Source organism: Chelmon rostratus, chromosome 23 (assembly GCF_017976325.1).
Source record: "Chelmon rostratus isolate fCheRos1 chromosome 23, fCheRos1.pri, whole genome shotgun sequence".
Lineage (NCBI taxonomy): Eukaryota > Metazoa > Chordata > Actinopteri > Chaetodontiformes > Chaetodontidae > Chelmon > Chelmon rostratus.
This window is the reverse complement of record NC_055680.1, coordinates 16,214,449-16,235,922: the sequence shown is the minus strand read 5'-3', so window position 1 is coordinate 16,235,922 and position 21,474 is coordinate 16,214,449. Positions and strand designations below refer to the sequence as shown.

General features: G+C 43.5%; 1 protein-coding gene across 1 annotated transcript in view; it reads right to left on the bottom strand.

Annotated features, from left to right (window-relative positions):
- Positions 1–21,474, bottom strand: part of col4a5 (collagen, type IV, alpha 5 (Alport syndrome)) — a 44,192-nt gene that overhangs the window by 833 nt on the left and 21,885 nt on the right. Inside the window, exons 2-47 of the mRNA XM_041965663.1 lie at positions 21,326–21,382; positions 20,210–20,299; positions 19,924–19,968; positions 19,519–19,563; positions 19,341–19,403; positions 18,953–19,006; positions 18,818–18,844; positions 18,247–18,327; positions 17,988–18,050; positions 17,834–17,869; positions 17,595–17,636; positions 17,348–17,440; positions 16,634–16,687; positions 16,422–16,478; positions 15,763–15,807; positions 15,583–15,636; positions 15,461–15,502; positions 14,626–14,719; positions 14,115–14,399; positions 13,902–13,991; positions 13,467–13,537; positions 13,171–13,362; positions 12,925–13,093; positions 12,423–12,515; positions 12,202–12,306; positions 11,885–11,982; positions 11,568–11,718; positions 11,298–11,411; positions 9,794–9,961; positions 9,022–9,111; positions 8,779–8,925; positions 8,542–8,640; positions 8,274–8,363; positions 7,812–7,951; positions 7,602–7,728; positions 7,128–7,307; positions 6,962–7,012; positions 6,677–6,862; positions 3,104–3,237; positions 2,874–2,946; positions 2,684–2,755; positions 2,431–2,559; positions 2,018–2,116; positions 1,559–1,771; positions 1,284–1,461; positions 939–1,053 (exon numbers count right to left, since the gene is read on the bottom strand). Coding sequence (XP_041821597.1) covers positions 939–1,053; positions 1,284–1,461; positions 1,559–1,771; positions 2,018–2,116; positions 2,431–2,559; positions 2,684–2,755; positions 2,874–2,946; positions 3,104–3,237; positions 6,677–6,862; positions 6,962–7,012; positions 7,128–7,307; positions 7,602–7,728; positions 7,812–7,951; positions 8,274–8,363; positions 8,542–8,640; positions 8,779–8,925; positions 9,022–9,111; positions 9,794–9,961; positions 11,298–11,411; positions 11,568–11,718; positions 11,885–11,982; positions 12,202–12,306; positions 12,423–12,515; positions 12,925–13,093; positions 13,171–13,362; positions 13,467–13,537; positions 13,902–13,991; positions 14,115–14,399; positions 14,626–14,719; positions 15,461–15,502; positions 15,583–15,636; positions 15,763–15,807; positions 16,422–16,478; positions 16,634–16,687; positions 17,348–17,440; positions 17,595–17,636; positions 17,834–17,869; positions 17,988–18,050; positions 18,247–18,327; positions 18,818–18,844; positions 18,953–19,006; positions 19,341–19,403; positions 19,519–19,563; positions 19,924–19,968; positions 20,210–20,299; positions 21,326–21,382 — 4,701 coding nt within the window. The remainder of the gene's footprint in view (positions 1–938; positions 1,054–1,283; positions 1,462–1,558; positions 1,772–2,017; positions 2,117–2,430; positions 2,560–2,683; positions 2,756–2,873; positions 2,947–3,103; positions 3,238–6,676; positions 6,863–6,961; positions 7,013–7,127; positions 7,308–7,601; positions 7,729–7,811; positions 7,952–8,273; positions 8,364–8,541; positions 8,641–8,778; positions 8,926–9,021; positions 9,112–9,793; positions 9,962–11,297; positions 11,412–11,567; positions 11,719–11,884; positions 11,983–12,201; positions 12,307–12,422; positions 12,516–12,924; positions 13,094–13,170; positions 13,363–13,466; positions 13,538–13,901; positions 13,992–14,114; positions 14,400–14,625; positions 14,720–15,460; positions 15,503–15,582; positions 15,637–15,762; positions 15,808–16,421; positions 16,479–16,633; positions 16,688–17,347; positions 17,441–17,594; positions 17,637–17,833; positions 17,870–17,987; positions 18,051–18,246; positions 18,328–18,817; positions 18,845–18,952; positions 19,007–19,340; positions 19,404–19,518; positions 19,564–19,923; positions 19,969–20,209; positions 20,300–21,325; positions 21,383–21,474) is intronic.

Sequence of the window (21,474 nt, the reverse complement as noted above, 5' to 3'; positions counted from 1 at the left end):
GTTTTTTGGTTCCCAAACTGCACTAAGATAACAAAGGCGGCAAAACTTATTGTACACTGAGGGAAATGGTTGTGCAGCAGTTGCAGTGCAAAGTGGGAAAGAGGGCAAATATGAAATATCAAAGAGCGTGCAAGTACAAAACTAATCAATAAGTAGGTATCCAAAATATAAACAATGCCAACAATGCAAACACGGCAAATGATAAGGTGTCTTCCTGGTTAGATGCACACAGGGTAGTCCGTTCTCACTCCCAGCATGTTAAATAACAAAGTATAAATAGCAAGAAAAGCCTACGGAGGACATTGAGGTGGTTGGATGGGTCAAGCACAGAACTTTCAACCAGGAGACTGCGGTTTGTGTCCCATGTGATACCTAATGGAATGTTGACTTATTTTTAACTTCTATACGTACTGTAAGTAAAGCAATTTAATGTATGTAACTGAGGTGATGAAACTTAATATACATATGTACCGAACTAACATACTTATTTTAACCCAATTTTATTGACTAAACCTGAACAAGTGGTTATGTTGCCTAAACTCAAGTTTTATTTTGAAAGTCTGTCTGAAGGTTTCTAGTCTGATGTTGCATATTCATTACGGATAACTTGGATGTGGCCCTGCATGTGCAAAACTGATGCTAGAGGGGTACTCAGAGCATCGTGGTTTGAAGTGTAGGGCCACTAACCAAGCAATGTGACGAGTTGGGAGTGAGACTGTGTTGGATTCTCTCAATTCTCTATCCTGAGAGATCCTTTGACACAGTGTAAAGGGGGGTCTCAAGTGCTTCAAATGGCTGTTGGACAGTTTAGATTTGCAGTTGTGGCTAAACCAGCATTAATTTAGGTTCAAATTAAGGTGTGATGGTTGCCATCACGTTTAGGAGCCAGAGAATGCATTTTGTAAACAGGGCTGGTGTGTATAGGTGTAATGTCCTACCATCATGAAGGAGTATCCTATCCACAGAGATTCCCAATTCGACGGGCAATTGGGAATCTGGATGGTCTGACTGTGGACTGCAATCACCATGGCTGGAGCTTCACACACTGCACACCTAGAATCAGAATCAGGAGGCACAGTGTAGGATTGGGAAAAAGAACACCTCAGCACAAAGCAACATTTAAGACATTATAACAAGACTCTAACACCTGCACATGTGGGTGGGGGGACAGAGACACAGACACTAGACACATACACAGAAATTTAAAATTGAGCACCTTGCATCTCCCCTCATCCAACCTCTTTACTCATGTCTTTGGTGTTTTTCCCTCTTTCCACCCCTACCTGCTGATGTAAGGCTTGATGCTCTCTCCAGTGATGGGGGCCATGGACATGGGCATGGGCTCAGGCGTGGACAGCCAGTAGGAGTAGTCATTGCGGGAGGCGAAGTTGCAGACGTTGTTAATGTTGCAGAACATGAAGGGCATGGTGCTGAACCTGCGCAGACAGCTGCCGGCTGAGCCTGGAACAGAGGACAGAAGAAGAAGGTCAAATATCATATATATTAATATTTGATCAAATGAGATTGTAGCATCAAATGAGATCTTCATCTGTCATACCAAGGTCCTGTCCGTGTGCCCTCTCATTGCCCTGCACATACAGCAGGGAGTAGCCATCATAGATGAGGTTAGTTCCATCAGGACAGTAGGGCACATCCTGACCCTGGCTGTGTCGGGTGATGAGGAAGCCATGGGCTGCAGACACTGATCCTGGTAGACCAGGAGGACCCTGTGGACCGTCTGAACCAGGGGGACCAGGGTAGCCACGCTGACCTAAGATCAGAAGAAACGCATACGTATATAAAAATTAAGATGGTATCCTGCTTCTAGTTTACAAATTATGAGGCCGACTTTCAGCAGGAGGAAAGTTTCAACCACTAGGTGGCACCAAATATCAGTCTTATGTCATCACTCATCGCACCACAAAAATCATTGCTTGTGTTTATTTTTAGGGAGGGATGCTAGGCTGAGCCAGAGGGGTTATGATATGTCCGTATGTCTGATTCCTGTTTCACTTACCAGGCTGACCGGCGGGTCCGTTGTCTCCCTTTCTGCCAGGTGGGCCGCTGAAGCCAGGAGGACCCTCCAGGCCAGAATCTCCAGGGTCACCAGATTGACCTGAGAGCAGGGAGAGAGAAACGTCCTCTTTGTTAGATGAGCAAACATTTTTAATTTAAAAAGGTCAGACATGGATATCAATAGTTCGATTGAAAAATAAAAAGTTGACAGAGTGCGAGGAACTCTGTCTGCTGCAGTACCTCTGAAAGTGCATGATGGAGCCAAAGTAAACCTTTGATATTCACAATATCCATCAAAGAAAGAGAGCAGAGGAGGAAAATACAAGCTGCTGTCGCAGGGTTCACATGTGAGACACAGAATTGTCATGAAACTGACCCTCAACAGGTCCCATCAAAGAGTCCACGTTAACTGACCTGGAAGTCCCTCTCGCCCAGGAGAACCAGGAGGTCCCCGAGCACCAGGCTGGCCCTGAGGACCAGGGGGTCCTCGCTCTCCCTTTACCACGATGGGAGCTGGAGGTACACCGGGGTCCCCAGGAGGGCCTAAATGTCAAATGTTATAACGGAAAGTAATCAGTTTAAAATAATTCAACAGGATGTCAGAACACTAGGAAACATGACACCAGCAATTTACAACAACAGTGTCTTGTTAAATGTGTTCACCCACCAGTGGGTCCAACATCTCCAGGATCTCCAGGAAGGCCACTGCCCCCAGGGGATCCTGGGTCTCCCTTTGGTCCTAGAAAAAATACAAATGAAACAAATCTTTGGGCTTTGCTTATGATTAACACATAATATAAAACTACATTTTTGGGTTGTGGAAGAATCAGAAAATGCTGTTAAACTATTGGACTAACCAGGGAATCCGGGGACACCAGGCAGACCAATATCTCCTTTCACACCAGGACCACCGGGAAGACCAGGGGGACCCTTGTTAGAAAGAGGTCCAGACAGGTACATACATCTTAGTTGACAATCACAGTTAATCCCTTGGACGAACCCAAAACATTTTTGGTAGAATTTTTTTAACTTCTTTAACTTCAAGTCCAAAAGACCAAATTTAGAAAATTTAACAAAATTATCTTACCGGGAATCCGGGAACACCAAGCTCTCCCTTCTGTCCAGGGAAGCCCGGCTGGCCAGGAGAGCCAGGAATACCCTTCTCTCCCTTAACCCCACCACTTCCTGGGGGCCCACGGGGACCCTCTGGGCCAGATGGACCTTCATAGGCAGACATCATAAGTCAAAGATCAGGTACAGAATAATGGAGAAACAACACAATATGGTAGTGTATACAAGTTTTTTCTTCTTACAATATCACAAGGTTTGGGATCATTTTGGTTTCCATTTATCATTGAAAAGAGTTTCTGTCATATAAAAACAGTTCACATCAACTCTATAGAACTTTTGTTGCCATCTAGTGGTTGACATCGTCTAAATTTAACTTCATAACTGACAAAGATGTAATAAACCAAATTCTCACTTCATATTTTTTTTTTACTGAACGAATGGAAACTGAACCAACCCAGACCCTGTTTGTTACAATGCAGCCAGAACAGACTCATGAAATAAACAAATACAGCAGCAGGTCATCTGCATATTATATATTTCTCACGCTTGTACAAATCAACTGCACTTATGATATACTATGTTAGAATAATTATGCCACACAACACATTAACGAATACCTCAGATAACAGCTTTTACTCTAAATAGTAGTACACTTTCAATGAATGGAAAGAAACTCTACTATTTAGAGTATTCATTCATTAATGGAACCCAAAACTGAAGAGTTTCATCCCCAAATTCTACACAAATGACTGAGAAAACTTCGATCTTTATTCTCATAAATAACAGAGCTTTAAATCCACCAATGAGATCATTTGTTTCCAACAGACCTGTGAGGTAAAGAAAAGGTAAATGAGGAAAAGAGACACATTTAAAAGCAAGTGCCACAGCATGTATCAACACCATCAAACCACTGGAGTCTAACCTGGAGGACCTAGGGTGTCCAGAATTCCCAGGGAAAGCAGAGCCGGGTTGACGGCACAGGGCAAAAAGAAGAGGAGGTTTAGACGGAAGCAAGCATCAAGACAGATAAACAGTCAGACTAACCAGAGATATTTTGTCTTTAAGCAGCCAAGAGGTCTTAACAAAAAGGCTAACAGGTTAAACTAACATGGTGAACATGGTAAATATCACACCTGATAAACATCAGCGTGTTAACATTGTCACTTTTAGCACATAGCATTTAGCACTTTGCTCAAGACACTGCTGTGCCTACATACAGCCTCACAGAGCCACTGCTAGCACAGCTGTAGACTCTTGTTTTTCTACCATGTGACCAGCAGGGGGCTCAGGAGAGACTCTCAACAGCACGGTGGAAGGAGGAAATTTAGGGATTTGGGAGATATTAATTATGTTCAAATTATAAAAGTTTTCTCAATATTTTATGCTTGTATGTGAACAACAACATTTCAGTAAAATCCAATAGAAGTGAAAGTACAGTATGTGACAAAGTAAAAGCAATGATTTAACATTTCAGGTGAGTTAGTTATTTGGTGTGTTTTTGTGCACAAACTGTATGATGTATGCATAACACATTCTACATTTTAGATTTGTAATTGATAGTGCCTACATGTGAGATAGATAACATGCCAAAAGTGACAGAAAACTAATGTGAGTTTTAAGCTATTTTTTTATTTCTTTATTTTTTAAAAAGGTGCTTACTTGTTATAGGTGCATTATGCTACCATCGGTGTGCACAGACAGTGAAAGAAGACAGTGATTAGGAAGAAATAAAGAGAGAAATTAGAAAATGCAGTGATTTCCCAACAGTTTTCAGGTGAAATTTATTCCTGCTAGATCAGAAAGTGTTTTTAAAGTCAGTTTGTGGTACTGGAAGGAACGTGCAGAAGAAGTCCGGATGCTGTTGATCTGACCTGAAGGACCTGTCGCGGCCGAACGCACGTGTCATCGAATGAAGAGGCGGGGCCACACCACAGTGGGTGGGGCCAAGCCACAGGAAACAGGGGGTAAAATGTCATAGCTTCATTTTGTCACCTTGACACCCAGAAAAACACTCAAGTGTTTTTTTTACTAGCCTATCACAGTGCTGGTGTGCAGCCAATGCTGACGTTTACTTTTGAAAAAGACATTATGAATGAATAGGACACTCGATCGTACTGTGTGTTCAAGTTATGTTTTCACAGGACCGCAATGATATGTAGAGTAAATACTCCTTTTCTACACTCAAAACCATTGCAATGGTTGCTCATATCAGACCATGTGCATTTTCCTAAGGCTTCTGTCAGTGTGAGATCCATTCCAGCACTGTGTTAGGCTTGTTTTCAACGTTTACGTGTGTGTTGGGACGAACAGTGCCCATGCAGATGACGAACTGGTGGGACAAAACACACTCAGGACAGCAGAGCCAGATGCAAACCCCAACACTCTCAACTAGACTCTATTGTTTATATTAATACTGTGGGAAGTTGGAGAAAAATCTTAGACAAGCCAAATCTGCTAAACTTAACAATTCATGTTTTTGTTCAAGGCCCTAAAAACCTGTTTTTCAGTTACATGTTGTTATATGTTTTTTTTTTTGGTTTGTTTGCTTTGTCTGAACTTTTGAGTGTTAGACTCTGATTAAATAATACTAAAGGTTTGAAACCAGGTTTTCAGGGTATTTTTCATTGCGACTAACAAAACCGTAACTGGTACTGAATCCAATTTAAACTCAATAAACAAAATCTATCTTGAACTCAATCTTTACAATGCAGTTAAGAGTTTTTTTCCAGGCTCAGCTGTTTCACACCAACATTTCAATGATCTAAAACAACCACAAACAATGGACACACATGTTTTGTGGTAACAATGGCCAGAGAAGAAGACCAGCACACACACACACATATACAGTCCTTCAGGGCTGTGGAGAGATGGATGATTACAGCTTCCCCCATTATGGGATCAGGAGAAGAGGGCAAGGGTGTGAGGAGACATGAGGACAGATGGATTGGCGGATAAAAGAAAACAAAAACTGGATGATGAAAAGGACGTCAAAGTGGTATAAAAGCATGCTTATTTTTGGGGGGTGTGTTCAAGCCCCAGTGACAAACAGTGATTGGTGTGTGAGGAGCACTCCGACGTTTCCTGGTGAAAGGGGATTGGGGGGTGGAAGAGTGTGCACGGCATCCGTGCTCAGTGTTCTTGACAATGACTGGACAGGTGGTGCTCAAACAGTGACGTGGCTCTTACGCCCCTGGTGGCGATTGGTGCAACAATGTCTCATGCAAATCAGCTGACATGAAAGCATTCACATTTAAAGTGCCATTTCTGCCATTTGCTGTCTGGTTCTCGGTGGTCACCTGGGCATTCATCAGTGCTGCCTTTGCTTTAGGCTGCACCTGTAATGTTTGTGCTGTAAATTCAGAATTTTACCCAGACGGTGCTGGTGGTTTTGTATGTCAACTATGAGCTCTATTTTTCAAAGCATATTGCATGCTTCTTCCACCATGAACTGTAGGGGGTAATGTAATGGGGTTTGTTGCATTAGGATCACTTGGACAATGCTGTTGGAGTTAAGAAACTGATCTGAGGAAACCAGGCAGCAATTTCTGGCAGTACATGTGGTGGTAGATACTAAATCCAGGTTCTATACCTGCTCTTCCAGGCGGCCCAGGTGGTCCTTGGAGTCCTTTGGGGCCCTGCAGAGCCAGTCCTGGAGGCCCAGGAGGGCCGCTGCTACCTGCAGGACCAGGGGCACCAGGGAAACCAGCTTCTCCTTTAGCACCGGGGAAACCAGGACTGCCACTTGGGCCGGGAAGCCCAGGGTCTCCCTTTGCACCTTAACGCATAGTGAGAGATAAAGTAGAGATTGTTGAATCAGTGCGGAGACAATAATCATGACAAACAAAACTGCTACATGCACTGGGTGGTTATTCACCTGGCAACCCTGGAAGCCCAGTTGGGCCGGGACCACCGTAACCAGGAAGCCCTAGGTTAGAAATGAATCAGAAATTAAGTGAATGAGACTTAAACAAAATTGAGTATACAAAATGGATAGTCAAGCAACATCTACCAAACACATTGCATGCTGAGCAGTGACTTACCTGGCTCTCCTTTGACTCCAGCTGGTCCTGGGATCCCGTCCCGACCTGCCTGACCCTTTTCTCCTGGCAGCCCTGGAGCTCCTGGTCGGCCAGGCTCTCCTGGTCTACCGGGAGCTCCAGTGAGACCTGAGGCGCCGGGCCCGCCGTCAAGACCCTTAGGACCAGGGATACCAGGAGAACCTGAAAGGAGAGCACACAGAGGAGATGGACCATGCATCAGTTTAATGCTGCTTTTTTTAGCTAGCAGTTCACCTGGCAAGGCAGCTGGATTTGATATAATCTAAAACACACTTCATTACTTGCAACATTTAAGCTCAGCAAAAAGATAAAATGATATATTGTATGTTAGAAAAATATTGTCTAATAGTATAAGTAGATTACATCATATATATGTGTTCACCTGTGTCACCTGCTTTTATGACTTCTGGGTTCAGGGTCTTTCCTGAACTTGCTGTATTTAAACGTTAGATTTACCTTGGAATCCTGGGAGACCGGGGTCGCCTTTGGCGCCTGGCCCTCCTGGTAAACCTGGAAGACCGGGTGATCCTGGTCCTCCCTTAAGTCCTGGACTTCCTGGGAATCCTGGCTGGCCAGGTTCACCCTATGAGAGACATAAATAAAATGAGGTGTGAACCGAAATTTTCACTTTACAGTTTTTCTGAAATGTAAGGTTGTGTCCTGTACCTTGATTCCGGCTGGTCCGGGTGGTCCAACTCCAGCTGAGCCTGGTTCACCTTTGGCTCCAGGGAAACCAGATGATCCTGGCTGTCCTGGGGATCCAGGTCTACCTGGCTGACCTGGTAGACCCTTCTGCCCTGATGGTCCTGTGACATGAGAACAAAATCAGGTGTTGTTTTAGTTACTTGTGTTGACTGACACATACTCATAATAACCAACATCAGGGTTAATGTTATCATGCATGGTCCAGTAGTGAGTTATATATGTAAAATGATCTTGTTTATCATTAAAGGTCATTTGTAGGTTTGACTCCAAGATCGAAAATAAAACCAGAATCTCAAGTGCAATTCAAATATTTTCCAGAAATTTTAAATATTGAATCTTGATTTTGGTAGAAATTTAAGAAAAGCTTTCAGGAAGTCGTCAAAAACCGACTGGAAAACAAAGACTTAAGAGGTTCGAACGCACCGGGAAATCCCATTTCACCCATGCTGCCTTTCAGTCCTGGTGCTCCAGGGCCACCTGGACCTCCTGGGATGCCAGGATCTCCCTTGGGACCTGCAGAACAATGGAAACAGCACACTATATTTTATTGTTTGCTGCATGTAGCAATTTAATTTCCTCTGTGTGGGAAAGTTTTTTTATTTTATCTATCTTATCTTAGAAATGTATTTGCATGAATAAATGTGCATTTATGTAAGCATGGGTGTGTACGTGTTAGGAACTAAACGCATGCCTGGTGGTCCGGGTAGTCCAGGGCGTCCATCTGATCCTGACAGTCCAGGGTCACCGGAGAGACCAGGGATGCCTTTCTGACCTGGAAGACCTGGTGCACCTGTGGAACAAACACAACCAAAATGTGATGTGTATTTAATAATACAGTTAGTAATGATTCAATATTTCTACCTGCTTTTAAAATGTGCTATTTTGTCATCGATCTTTAATGATGTAATGATGGTGTTTTCAGCTGTACCTGGTAGTCCAGGATCTCCTTTGGCTCCCTTTGTGACCGACGGTGGCAGGCTGGGCCCTGGGGGTCCCTGGACGCCAGGGTCGCCTCTCTCTCCTTTACCACCAGGAATACCGGGGGCGCCGTTTCTACCTGGGAATCCAGACTCACCTGGAGAGGAGAACATGTCCGAGATATTTAGCACAGCCATCAGCGAGGTCCTTTCTTTCTTTATTGAATATATGAATGCCTGTATGCTCGTTGTACCTTTAAGTCCAGGAGCACCAGGCCCTCCTGGGCCTCCTGGTCCTCCAGAGGGTCCGGGGGGTCCCATGGGACCCATGTCTCCTTTCTGACCTGCAGCCGGTCAGATATTAGACGTTAGTGCAGAAAATAAACATTAACATTCGGTCAATGGGTCAGCCAGACAGTAAACAGATACTTCATCTCTAAACTTCTTGGTAGTTAGCTAGCTAGCCAGTCAGCAATCCGCTAGGCCACTGTGACAGTTAGCCAAATAAATAACGAGACAGAAAGGCAGTTAGCTAAATATTTAGCTAGCCAGCAACCGTGGAGGTTGTCAATTAGCCTGTCAGCTAGCAAAGCTACTTCTTAATCGCTGTCCTTAGTCAGTCAACAAATCACCTAGACTCAGAGGTCTGAACTAGTTATCATCTGTTCCATCATTATGTCAGTGTAGTTTATCATACTTCTTTCATCATTCGTGACTACACAAATGACAGTGAGGTTTATTGCTTAAATATTCTCAGCTAAATGTGCATCTGACTTCACGACTGCACTGGACAGTAAAATCTGAGCACCTCCTCATTTCAGCACAGATAAAACACTGACTACAGCTAGCAGGTGGGGCTCGACAGTCCATGCTAATGCTAATGCTAACGCCGCAGTCATGCAAAGACAGGAAGAACACCAGTGCGTAACGCAGTATTCACTGAGCCGGCCACATTCTAAATTAGTCTTTTACACTTAGGCTACTAAGTCATGATTAGATATCAATGATGTTACAGTTATATTTTACCTGGCAGTCCAGGCAGGCCATCCCGTCCAGGTCCTCCAGGAGGTCCTGGGGTTCCGACTGCTCCTGGGGAACCTGGGAAACCAGGACTTCCTCTGTCTCCAGGCAGACCTGGAATGTCTAGACCTGGAGGGCCAGGGTCTCCCTTCTCTCCATTTGATCCTGGGAATCCTGTAGTGATGATGTTAAGATTTCATTGTTTAGATACAGGAAATGAAGTTAAAGATTTGTGAAGACAAATCGAGTGTTATCTGGGCCTTAATCCCCTGGTAATGAGTTCACAACAAAATTAGAAGTAAGACAAATGTCTGACACAGTCAAGATGCAAGTAGTTGTGTGTCTGTAGCAGACAAATCATTAAACACAAAACAAAAACTCCCCACACAAAACAAAGTCTTAATATCTCAAATGACACATTTTCTGTGTATTTGAAGGAAAAACATACGCATCCACTGTCACAGCCATACTGTATGCGTCACCATTAAATGGCCATCAACCAGCACTAGTGTTGGGTTATAATACCTTTCTCGCCTTGGCATCAGCGGGTCGCCGGTAAAGGAGGGGCGTGTTTCAAAGCGCAGAGGGTGAAGCGTTGGATTTAGCCAAAGGTGAGATGAGGAGAACAGAGTATAATGCATTAAATGCATTAAAACATCTCAATGGGGCTGGTTTTCAAACTGGTTTTCTGAATGTGCACCGCAGCTCTTGGTGTCACAGAGTCGTCAGGAACACTGGGCGTGTCCAGTAGCAACCAATGCATGCTCAGAGTATTCGATGATTTTATTGGATGTGGGTTAGTTTTTGGTTTTTGTGTACATTCAAAGGATGGGCGGTGTGAGGTTAAAGTGGTGAGGTGCCATGGTGAGAGAAGTGGTTGAGGAAAATACTGGTGAACTGAAAACTCTTTAAGGTTAATTTGCGATTGGTGTGCTCGTGAAGACAGTGATGTAGCGCTGTAATATAGAACAAACAATGTATGCAGGAGGTGGCACAGCCAAGTAAGGGGCACAATGGGCAAGAGGCTCAAATGAAAGCAGAAACGAGGTGTGAGGAAAAGTTCCCCAGATCAGGGTACAGTTGCCATCCAGTAATGTGGTAACCCTCATTCAGTGCACACACACCCCTTCATCACCAACCAAAAGGATGACTGTGATTTTCAATCAAGCACAAAAACCCCGCCACTCAGGTGGGTGCTCATTTGGGAAAGTGTGCAATACATACTTTGAACCCCTGGACCAAAATTAATCCAGACACCTTTACAAGCTCAAAACATGGACAAGTGGGTGGTCATGCACAGTCCTGGAGACTAACAAACAATCAAATATTTCACGAACGCGTCTCACTACTGTTCTTCTACAAACAATAAATCTAAATCTGATGTTTCGAGTAACAGCAGTACTGTACATGTGCCAGTTCCAATCAACACAACAATAAGAAGATCGCTAGATCGAAGATCGATTTTTTAATTTTGATATCAGCTATGCAGGAAACTACTAATTTATCTCACCTGGTGGTCCCATTGGGCCAGGGGATCCAGGTGCGCCAGGTGGTCCCAAGGAGCCGACGGTGGGGAGTCCAGGTGGGCCACGAGCTCCAGGTATACCGGGTGTACCGGGATCACCTGCACAGAGACAGTTAATTGTTTTTTTGCTTGTAATTTTCACATATCTCACATACACAAGTAAATTCAAATCCCTCTCACCTTTGTGATTCATCACACTCACACAAATGTCACTTGAAAATAAAACATCTAATGAGCAATAGATCTACAGAATACCTTTAGCTCCTGGAGAGCCATCAAATCCAGATCGTCCAGGTGAACCAGGGGTGCCAGGGAAACCAGGATCTCCCTTAGGTCCTGGGAACCCTTTACCTCCAGGTACTCCTGGCAAACCTGGGGGGCCAGGAAGGCCAAAGCCTGGTTCACCCTGTCACACACAAGAAAACAAGAGCAAAATCAATACAAAAACGCGGGGTTGCACGGACATCATAAATAGATGCAGAAACTTGTTGTTTCTTGGGGACACAACATCCAGGTAAAGATTGGACTAATGGATAAAACAAATGTATCTATCCATCCATCCATCTATCCACCTTGGTTCCAGGTAATCCAGGCTGGCCGGGGAGTCCGTCTACTCCCGGTCTGCCTGGTCCTCCAGGAGCTCCTGACTGGCCGGGGATACCTGGGAATCCTGTGGGGGAAAAGGCAGAGGGTGAGGGTAAAGGAGGAAGGTGTTGTTAAAAATGTGATACAAGGTATTTGTGCAGACTATTTTAAAAGCATGAAGAAGAGGCATAAGACATACTGAGAAGAGGATGTGAAGGTGAAGGAGGGAAGAGGAAGAGGATAGGGAGAGATAGCTGCAAAGGTAGGCGGGTTAGGAGGAATAATTTGGGATTACTGTTTTTACCTTTAGCTCCTGGTGGTCCTGGGAGTCCAATGCCTGGGAGACCGGGTTCTCCCTTTGCTCCTGGTAAACCAGGGAATCCATTCTGTCCAGGCTGACCTGGGCTACCTGACAACAGAAAATGACAACATGAAAAAGCCAATCAGACAACTGAAACATTTGTCATATTGGTTACCTGGAGTGTGCTCTGCATTAAGAAGTCCTTTAAAGTAATTTTTGTGTACCTGGTGAGCCAGGCAGTCCTGGTTCGCCATCCTGTCCTCTGGGTCCTGGTAAGCCTTTCTCAGCCACCGACAGGCCTGGTTCACCTTTGGCACCTGCATGGAGAAAGATGGTTTCAGTGAGCAGGTAAAAGGTAAATGTACTAGTACTTTCTATGAAAGCATGAAGTCATACACTGAAAAGTGTGCATGTTGTAAACTCTCTTTAGTTGTTTATTTTCAATTTTTCACTGTTCTGTACACATAGTTCATTTTATTTAGGCACGATTTGCCCCCATTTACCAGGATAAAGTACTTCTCCTCTGCTGTTGTGTGTTCGTAACAAAAACTCAACATTTCCCTCATCTGTTCCAGGGGCCACAATTCATCCCTTCATTTTTTCAGCTCTACTGCAGGTTGAATCAGAGCAATACTATAAAAAGAAGTGTTTATTTGATTTTTAAATTTTATTATTTAATGTTTTATTTGGATCGTAAACAAAATAAACTTGAAATTGTCTTCTTACCGGGTGCGCCGGGACCTCCAGGTCTTCCTGAGACACCCTGGACACCTTTCTCTCCTGGAGGTCCCTGAGGTCCAAAGCCAGGGCTTCCTGGAGGACCCCTGTCTCCTGGAATTCCTGAGGCACCCGGCTCACCGGGGGGGCCTCGTTCTCCTTTCACTTGCAGCGAGCCCTGTTGAACGCATGCTAGTTATGAAATGGATCACGGATCAGTTGAAATGATGGACAGAGTGAGTGGAAGCCACCTACAGGAGCTCCTTTGGGTCCAGAAGGTCCAGGCTGACCATCACGACCAGGTCGACCATCTAGACCTGGCAGACCAGGTGGCCCAGGGAAGCCGGTGTCACCCTTCTCTCCCCTGACCCCACTCACTGTGATGGCATCGCCTGGGTCTCCCTTCTCCCCGGGGAACCCTGGAGCACCTTGAGGACCAGGGCTACCCTGGAAAGGAGAGGGAGGAGAAAATATTGCTCATATTAGATTATTTGATTTTTGTGCTTTCATTTTTTTCGTTTTCTGATTTTTGTGTTTTCAATTGTACTCACAGGGGCTCCACTGCCACCAGGTGTTCCTGGAATTCCTCTATCTCCTTTGATACCCGGAGAGCCAGGAGATCCTGATGGAGGAGAAAAAAGGAATTACAAAAGGAATGATCCAGGGATGTCCTGTATACTACAGATTTGCAGTGAATGAGAACTAGGACCTAGGACTAGAACCATACCTCTTTCCAGAAATTTTTAAAGCAAAGCTCTAATTTATATATTAACTGACCACAGTGTGTATAGAATATGTTAATGAGCACTGCTGAATCTCTTTAAATTAAATTAAAACAAATAATCAAAATCAACATTAGCTAGCACGAGCTAATGTTTAATTATTTCTACATAGACAGCAACAACACTTTACAAATACATGAATCACTCAGAAGGTGTTAATGCTTCCTGTGGGAACTGGTTGAGAAGAAAGTTAAGTGGTGTTACCGGGGAATCCGGGCTGTCCTGGAGGTCCTGGGGGTCCTGGGATGGGACTGGTGCCACCAAAGCAGTTCACACAGGTTTCACCCTTCTCACCTGAAACAGCAATCAGATCGCTGGGGTCGGTGTACTCCGTGTGGTGGTGCACGTACAGGGCGGCCATCTTAAATTTAATCATTTAATCTTTAGAATTTTTGAATGAACACTAGCATCTCTCACCTTTCTGGCCTGTCTCTCCCGGGTAACCTGTCTCTCCCTGAACACCAGGAAGCCCAGGCTCTCCAGGGACGCAGTTTTGTCCTGTGGAAAAGCCTGGAGGACCAGGGAGTCCCGGTGGACCCTGGAGACCAGGAGACCCCGAACGTCCTGGTGGACCAGGCAAAGACAGCCCTGGAGTGCCGATCTCTCCCTTCTGACCTCTGTCTCCTGGGAAGCCTGGTGGTCCAGGCAGTCCACCACCACCGCTAGCAGGAAGTCCTGGCACTCCTGGAGGTCCTGTTAAACCTGAAGAAGACAGGAGGGGAAAGTTCACATCATAATATAATTGAAACGTCTTCATTCAGCTCAGTTATTTAGGGCTGCAACTAACAGTTGTTACTGAGTATTTTTTTGCAATGGTATGGTGCCAAAATCTGGGTTTCTTCAGCTCCAGTATTAGCATTACTAAAACAACCTCACTGCAAATAATATATCTGAGAGTTTGTGTCTGTGTGAGTGCGTTTGTGTTTACCTGCTGGTCCTCTCTCTCCTTTAAGTCCAGGCGCTCCGGGGTACCCGGGCTCACCTTTAGGACCGACCCGACCTCCCGGCAGCCCGCCAATCGCCTAGTGGGCCAGTCGGAACAAAATAAATTCAGAAGGGTCACACTCAAAGAATGAAAATGTATTTGATATTTTTATTAAGACATAAAATTAAATAAAGTAACAATAACAATTATTAATGTACAGTATTAATCACTTTGATATATTGGGAAAAGTGAGAAGGTGAGACAGAGGGAAATGGCACCATCTAGTGGTCAGTAGCATGTTGTGCACTTTCTTTTCCCCTTTTTGGCTCAATTTTTGATTCCAAATTTGCCTTACTATTAGACACCAAAGGAGATGCAAGTAGTGGTCGAAAGGCTTTAGATATATTTATTTTTTTAAATTAAGAAATAACATAAATTAGAAGAAAAGCTAGGCAGCAAGAAAATGTCCCCACCCAGTGGTCACAAGAATGTCATGCATTTGTGCATTTACATGGGGCTTTTATTAATCAATTTCTTTATTGTTTTATTTATTCATTGAGCTTTACTTCATGGTTACAAACACTCACATCTGTGGAGCTGCTAGTTCAGCCACAGTATTCTATTGTCACTGTCTTGCTTAAGAGCACTTGGACAGTACTTGCAGAGCATACTGAATACAGTTTCCCGTTGCGAATACAAATTTGTGAAACTGAGTAGATAATTGAGTTGTCATGGAAAAAAATCTCCAAGACAATTCAGCTATCCACTGAACTATCCGCTGAAGACTGTGGGACGCTATCTCCAGAAGAATCTTGTGAGAAACATGCAGAATACACACCACTCCTGGTGGGCCTGGGTATCCACGTTCACCTTTTATACCCTAAAAAGAGAGGGAAAGGGGAAAGTTATTACAAGCCATGACATCATCATGTGAACTTAGTTTTAGAAGAGGCAACCTACTCTCTCTCCATCCCTGCCTGGAGGACCTGGAAGGCCTGGTTCTCCTTTGACTCCCTGATAATGAACAAGGGGAAAAAAAAACGTAAATAAGACACGTGATAGATTAAAAAAAAGAACTGATAAAATTTTCCAAATGAAACAATAAGTATCATGAATTGTCTGCTTTGCTGGCAAACTCACGGGGAAGCCTGGAGAGCCAGGGTCGCCGTCTTTGCCTGGTTTGCCCTGTAGATAGAAAAAAGGCGTGACCAGGAAGAGGTCCAGACAAACATTTATGGTCTGTTTTTTCAATAAAAGTATTAAAATGTGTGTGTGGTCGTGTACCTTTGTATCTTTGTAAGGACCAATTTCAGTTTAGACCTTACAAGTGAGGATATGCTTGAAAAGTGAGGACAATTTGGCCCATTTTCACTTTGTGAAAAGGGCTTGAATGTTAACAGGTGGATTTCTGGTTCCTTTTAAGGCCTCAGTATGCTTCAAACGAACTAGGAAATCATTTCGCGTGAACATGTGTATAGTAATACTCGAAGGCGGGGCAAAACACCTACAATCACAGCTTCCCCCTGGCTGCATCACACTGCTTTTTCCATGAGGTCAGTGGTCACATGGCCAATTGCTGTGTAATGTGGGCATGATTGTCAAACATGTGGTTCCAGATGCTCTTAGATGATTCAGTAAGTACTTTGAAGCATACTGAGGCCTTTAGAATTAGGTTTAGCTGTAAGAAGGGGTTCAGGATAGACATGTAGAAGCGAGGTTGAGGTTTTGGGAAATATTGCATCATAATAAGCACAGAAGTATCTTTGTTCTATCTATGTTCATGTATGAACTGTACTTACTCGTTTGCCTGATTCTCCTGGTTCTCCCTTTTCTCCTTTCTGGCCACCTGAGGGACCCTACAATGACAACAAAACACATGCCAACACCATGAATGTTAACTACTTTTTTTTTCTGTACAGGAGGTCGCTAGTGAAATTTCAATGATGTGGAGTGCTGTGCCTACAGGCTCTTTTTTACCTTCTGATATTTACAGGTGGGAACAGATACTTACAGGAGGTCCTGGATAGCCTGGATCACCTCGGGGACCTGGAAGTCCGGGGTCGCCCTAAAGAGCAAACACACAAGAGAAAAAAATTCAGAGTTCAAGTCTTCAACCAAACAATCTGACTGATTTAAAAAGTCAAACACACGAAAGAAGTGTCTGAAGCGTCTGTGAATTACTGCTACAGGACACTCTGCTGCCATCAAGTGGATGACGTGAACCTTGCAGCATCTGGCAGCAATTTGCTGCTAAATGGGCTGACATGAATTATTGTTATCTATTAATTTACATCACACCTAATGTACCAATACTGGCACCCTTAATGTGTGTCATACTGATACCATTCAGCAGGCAGTGTGAGTTGTAGCTGCTGCTGTTGCGAGCCAATCACATGTCCCATTAAATCCAAGAATACTTACTATGATCGGCTGTGGCAATCTCAGTGCAAAAGGGATCAAATTCAGGGTTCAGGTGACTCGAGAAGTTCCGATACTATCTGGGACTGGGTAGTCTGGGCTTTCGTTAGCCGATTTCATGCCAGTTTTGTTGCTGTGCACCTTTTTTTATTGTCACCTCACAGATTAGATCCAAACCTGCTGTTCTGCAGCTTAACTGTAAACGTCTTGATCTTTGGTAAAAAAAACAACTGACCCAAATTTAGAAGTGCTTGGTGTGTTTAACCGTAGATTTGCATCAGTCTCAGTGCTGGCTTGGTTGTGTTACCTTGTCTCCTCTCTGAATTTCTGTCTCAGGTGGTCTCTTCTGTTCTCCAACTTGTCCCGGAGGTCCAGGAGGTCCTGGCAAACCTGGTTCACCCTGTGTTCACACACAGACACACAGAAAGAGGAGGTTTAGAATGGAGTAGACAGCAGTATAAAGATGTGAGATTACTCTTGTTCTTAAGTTTTAAGCCTCTTATTAGTGGCTGATGATGACAGTCAAACTTTTTCACCGCTAACACAGTAAATACCTTCTCTCCTTTGGGTCCTTGGAAGTTCAATCCCATGTTTCCCTGTTGGAGAAGGCAGGGAACCATTGTGTCATTTAATGACCCAACAACAAGCTTGTATGTTCACAACACTTAATTGTCAGCAGGAGGATTCATGTAGAGGAAATGCATGATCGCTTCATCTGCGTTAATTTGGTTTTTGTTGTTAATGAAATAGCATCAATCTCTTTCTCTATTGACTCGTCAATGTTTGAACACACCTTTGGTCCAGGAGGACCGGGACTACCTGGACGACCCTGGAAAAAACATCAGAAAACAATATTATTAACTTTAACTGTTCAGCTGAAATGAAAATGTACATGAAACACAGATTGACAGTGATATGATATGAGGCCTTGCAGCAGGCTTCTTTACCTCGTAGCCTCTTGGTCCTGGAGGGCCCAGTGGACCTGGCGAACCAGGGTTTCCGGGACTGCCCTGTGACATGAACACACGCGGACATTAATAACCGTTTAACATACAGTTTTTCTGCATTTGTTTTGGCCTCATGTGGCTTTAAATTTGGAATAATCCTATTTTTGGGCGCTGAAGGCATTACATATACATTGGTTGTTAGTTTTGGTTCAGATTCAGCCTCTTTATTTGTAAGAGGTTAAAGGGCGCAAAAACTCACAGGAACTCCCGGCAATCCGGGCAGCCCGACTGCTCCTTTCTCTCCAAAACGGTTGGTGGAGATCACGTCGCCGGGGTCTCCCTGCAGAGGAGGAAAGCAGAGGAGTGTCAGTGGCCTGTTCACAAGAGGCAAAGAAGCACCCGCCATTTGTCTGAGGTTTGTCACTTCAGCACCGCTGCATGAAAACCGTCTGCTTCGTTGCAGAATTCAAATCAAATTAAACGGCACCATCTTGTGGCAAAACGTGGCAAAAGGTTTCAAGTCACATGTGTTTCTTATGAAATAAATTCTGTAAAAACTTCATTAAAGTGCAGCAAATAAAACAAAAGCAGCATTGTGTATTTAAAAAGAAAAGAAAAAAGAAAAAAATGTATTTCTATTGTATTTTGTACTTGTAAATTGCACGCACTTCAATCTAGGTTTCTTAATTAAACACATAAATTAGGTGGAGCCATGACGGGAGATGTATAGAGATGTATATGTGTTCCACTAACAATGATACAGGTGAAAGCTGTAACACACTAGCAGGTCAAATAAAGATGAGCTCAGTATTCCTGGCCCATACACTCACCTTTGGTCCTGGCAGACCAGGTGGACCCTGGAAAGGAGAAAAACAGAGAAGAAGTGAGTGTTGAAGGAGAATATTTATCATCGCGTTAAACTGTCTGACAGTGAACAGATTTCCTCTTCATCGCGGCAAACTCACCGGCCGTCCTGGCTGTCCGATGATTCCTGAATTTCCTGGGAAACCCCTCTCGCCCTGGAGAGAAGACAAATTTAATACACAGAAAAAAACACTCCAGAAAAAGTAAGTGGACTTCGAGTTAAGATTTGTTTGAAGGAGCTCAAAAAAGGTTTATTTCATGGCATTAAATAGGGTTTTTCAGTGAATAATGATAAAGAAATTTGGCAAATATAAGAGTTTATATTTTTGAACTCCTCCCTTTTCAGCATTAATCCAATTTATGTAAGGATTCTCACATTAAAGTATTCTTAACTATATTGTCACAATGTTCAGTTACATCTTCAGTTATATTCAGATGGCAGTTTACTGTCATTTGTTTTAACGTGAGGAAAGACTTTTCATCAGATACCTTTGTACCGTTGCAACCCGGCACTCCTCTCGGGCCTGGAGGTCCGTCCTGCCCGGGCAGACCCTGTAAAACAGGACGTAAACAGGAAGTTACATCACATATGCAGCGTGGTTTTGGGGCAAAGTAGCCTCAGATTGGGCATCATTTCAGTATGATTCTGGATAATGGGAAAACTCACTGGAAGTCCTGGTGTTCCTGGAAATCCTGGCAATCCAGGAGGCCCCTGTTAAGAGGAGAGTAATAAAAATCAGTCATTTAAAGTATAAAGGCTGCAGAAGATGTCAAACACAGACGGTTCAACTTGTAGTTTCATCACAGCCTGTTGGAGACAAGGCGAAATGTGGACATCTGCTGGTTGAAGGTGGTATTACAACCTGAAATCCTTCAGCATAAAGTCATGTCTGAACAGTTCCCCACCATGAGTCAAGAGGAAAACTGAAATTAACCTATTTTTCCACAAGGCCTGTCTGAATTGAGTGAATGAATGAAAAACTGGTTAGAGAGGACTTTTTTTCCTCTAATGTGAAGTGTGAAGCTGCTGGTTGCAAAGACACAGCAAATAATTGAAATATTATCTACTTACTCTTATTCCTTTTGGACCAGATGGTCCCGAAGGTCCATCACTGCCCTGTGAGAGAAACAGACATTAAACTTAGAATGATAATATTTGACTGAATTATGTCTGTCGCAACAAGGTTAGAGTTGCAGTTTTATTGACTTTGCTGTATTTATGGATGTTTTGTATCTTTTAAAAGGGAAGGCAGAAATATTGTTTTGGCATTGATGCTGAAACTGCTGTAATTTAACGTTGCAATGAAAAACCAACCCTAACTATACAAGCGTATAACAACACCAGAGCCCCAACCCACCTTCTCTCCTCTAGGTCCGATGGGCCCTTCAGGTCCAGGGAATCCTGGGACTCCTGGCTGTCCAGTGAGACCTGGGAAACCCCGTTCACCCTGCACACAGTGACACAGACACAGAACTTATCATTTTGTTTTTTGTGATGTGATGGAGGTCTGGACAATAGGTGAACGGCCACCCTGTTCCCTGCAGCATCAGCCAGGAGGTGGCAGAGTGATGTTATAGCCTGGACTCTGTGAGATGGCAGGTCACTTCAGGGTGTCAAAAGGACCTCCATGATATACGTGAAGGTCCTATTGACCATTTCCTTCCATTTCATAAGAAGAAGAATCATGCTTTCTCGAACAAAATTATTTTCACCATCACATGACTGTGATGACTCTTTGGTCGCTATGGGCACAAAGGAAGGAAAAATCATGGTGTGGCCACCTGTGGAGCATACTTAAAAGATCCATGAGGGCGGACGGCAGTTTTCCTGAAAACTGCAGCTCTGAGAGGCAACGCTGGCATCCTCAGATGAACTACAGGCAGAAACTGCACATGGACTTACAGGTTCAATGGATGAGAGAATTGTTAAAGTGATCTAACATAAGTATGTTCATATCTAACTCCATCTGTAAGTTTGTTCATTTTTTAGAAATGTTCAGTTCATGCAACAGATTTACGTTTAGAATTCATTTTGACCTTATGAAAGCTTTCAAATTGCGTTGTGCATAATTTGGATATTATCATATATAAATATAAGTATTTTAAAACACTGTTAATGGTAGTTTTGCTTGTAAAAACATGCAGATTTTTAATCTTATTGACTGTTCAGGGAAAACATAATATTTGGAACACAGTGTATTCTAATTAATTTATTATTTCTTTCTTCAAATTTCAACATATTTCCCTGATGTCACATACCAAACAAACACACAACCAAGCCCTCCCACTAACAAACAAATCTATACATTAAATTATGTTACCTTAACCCCCCTTATTCAGCATATATAAGCAGAGTATTCACTTTTTACTAAACAACAAACTATAATTTAGTTGTAAGCAAAAATGACTAAATCTGTGTGTGCATAATAAGTGTTTCAAAGCGTTTGGGCATCATGCACGTGTTATTTGCTCACCTTGGCTCCTTTAACTCCACTGCAGTCGCATTTGGATCCCACACATCCGTGGCAAGCCTGTCGGGCGACAAGAAAAACAGAGATGAGGATGCTTGTTGACAAAACGTTTATCATTTATTAGATTTATATTCTCGCCGTTACGTGGAAAA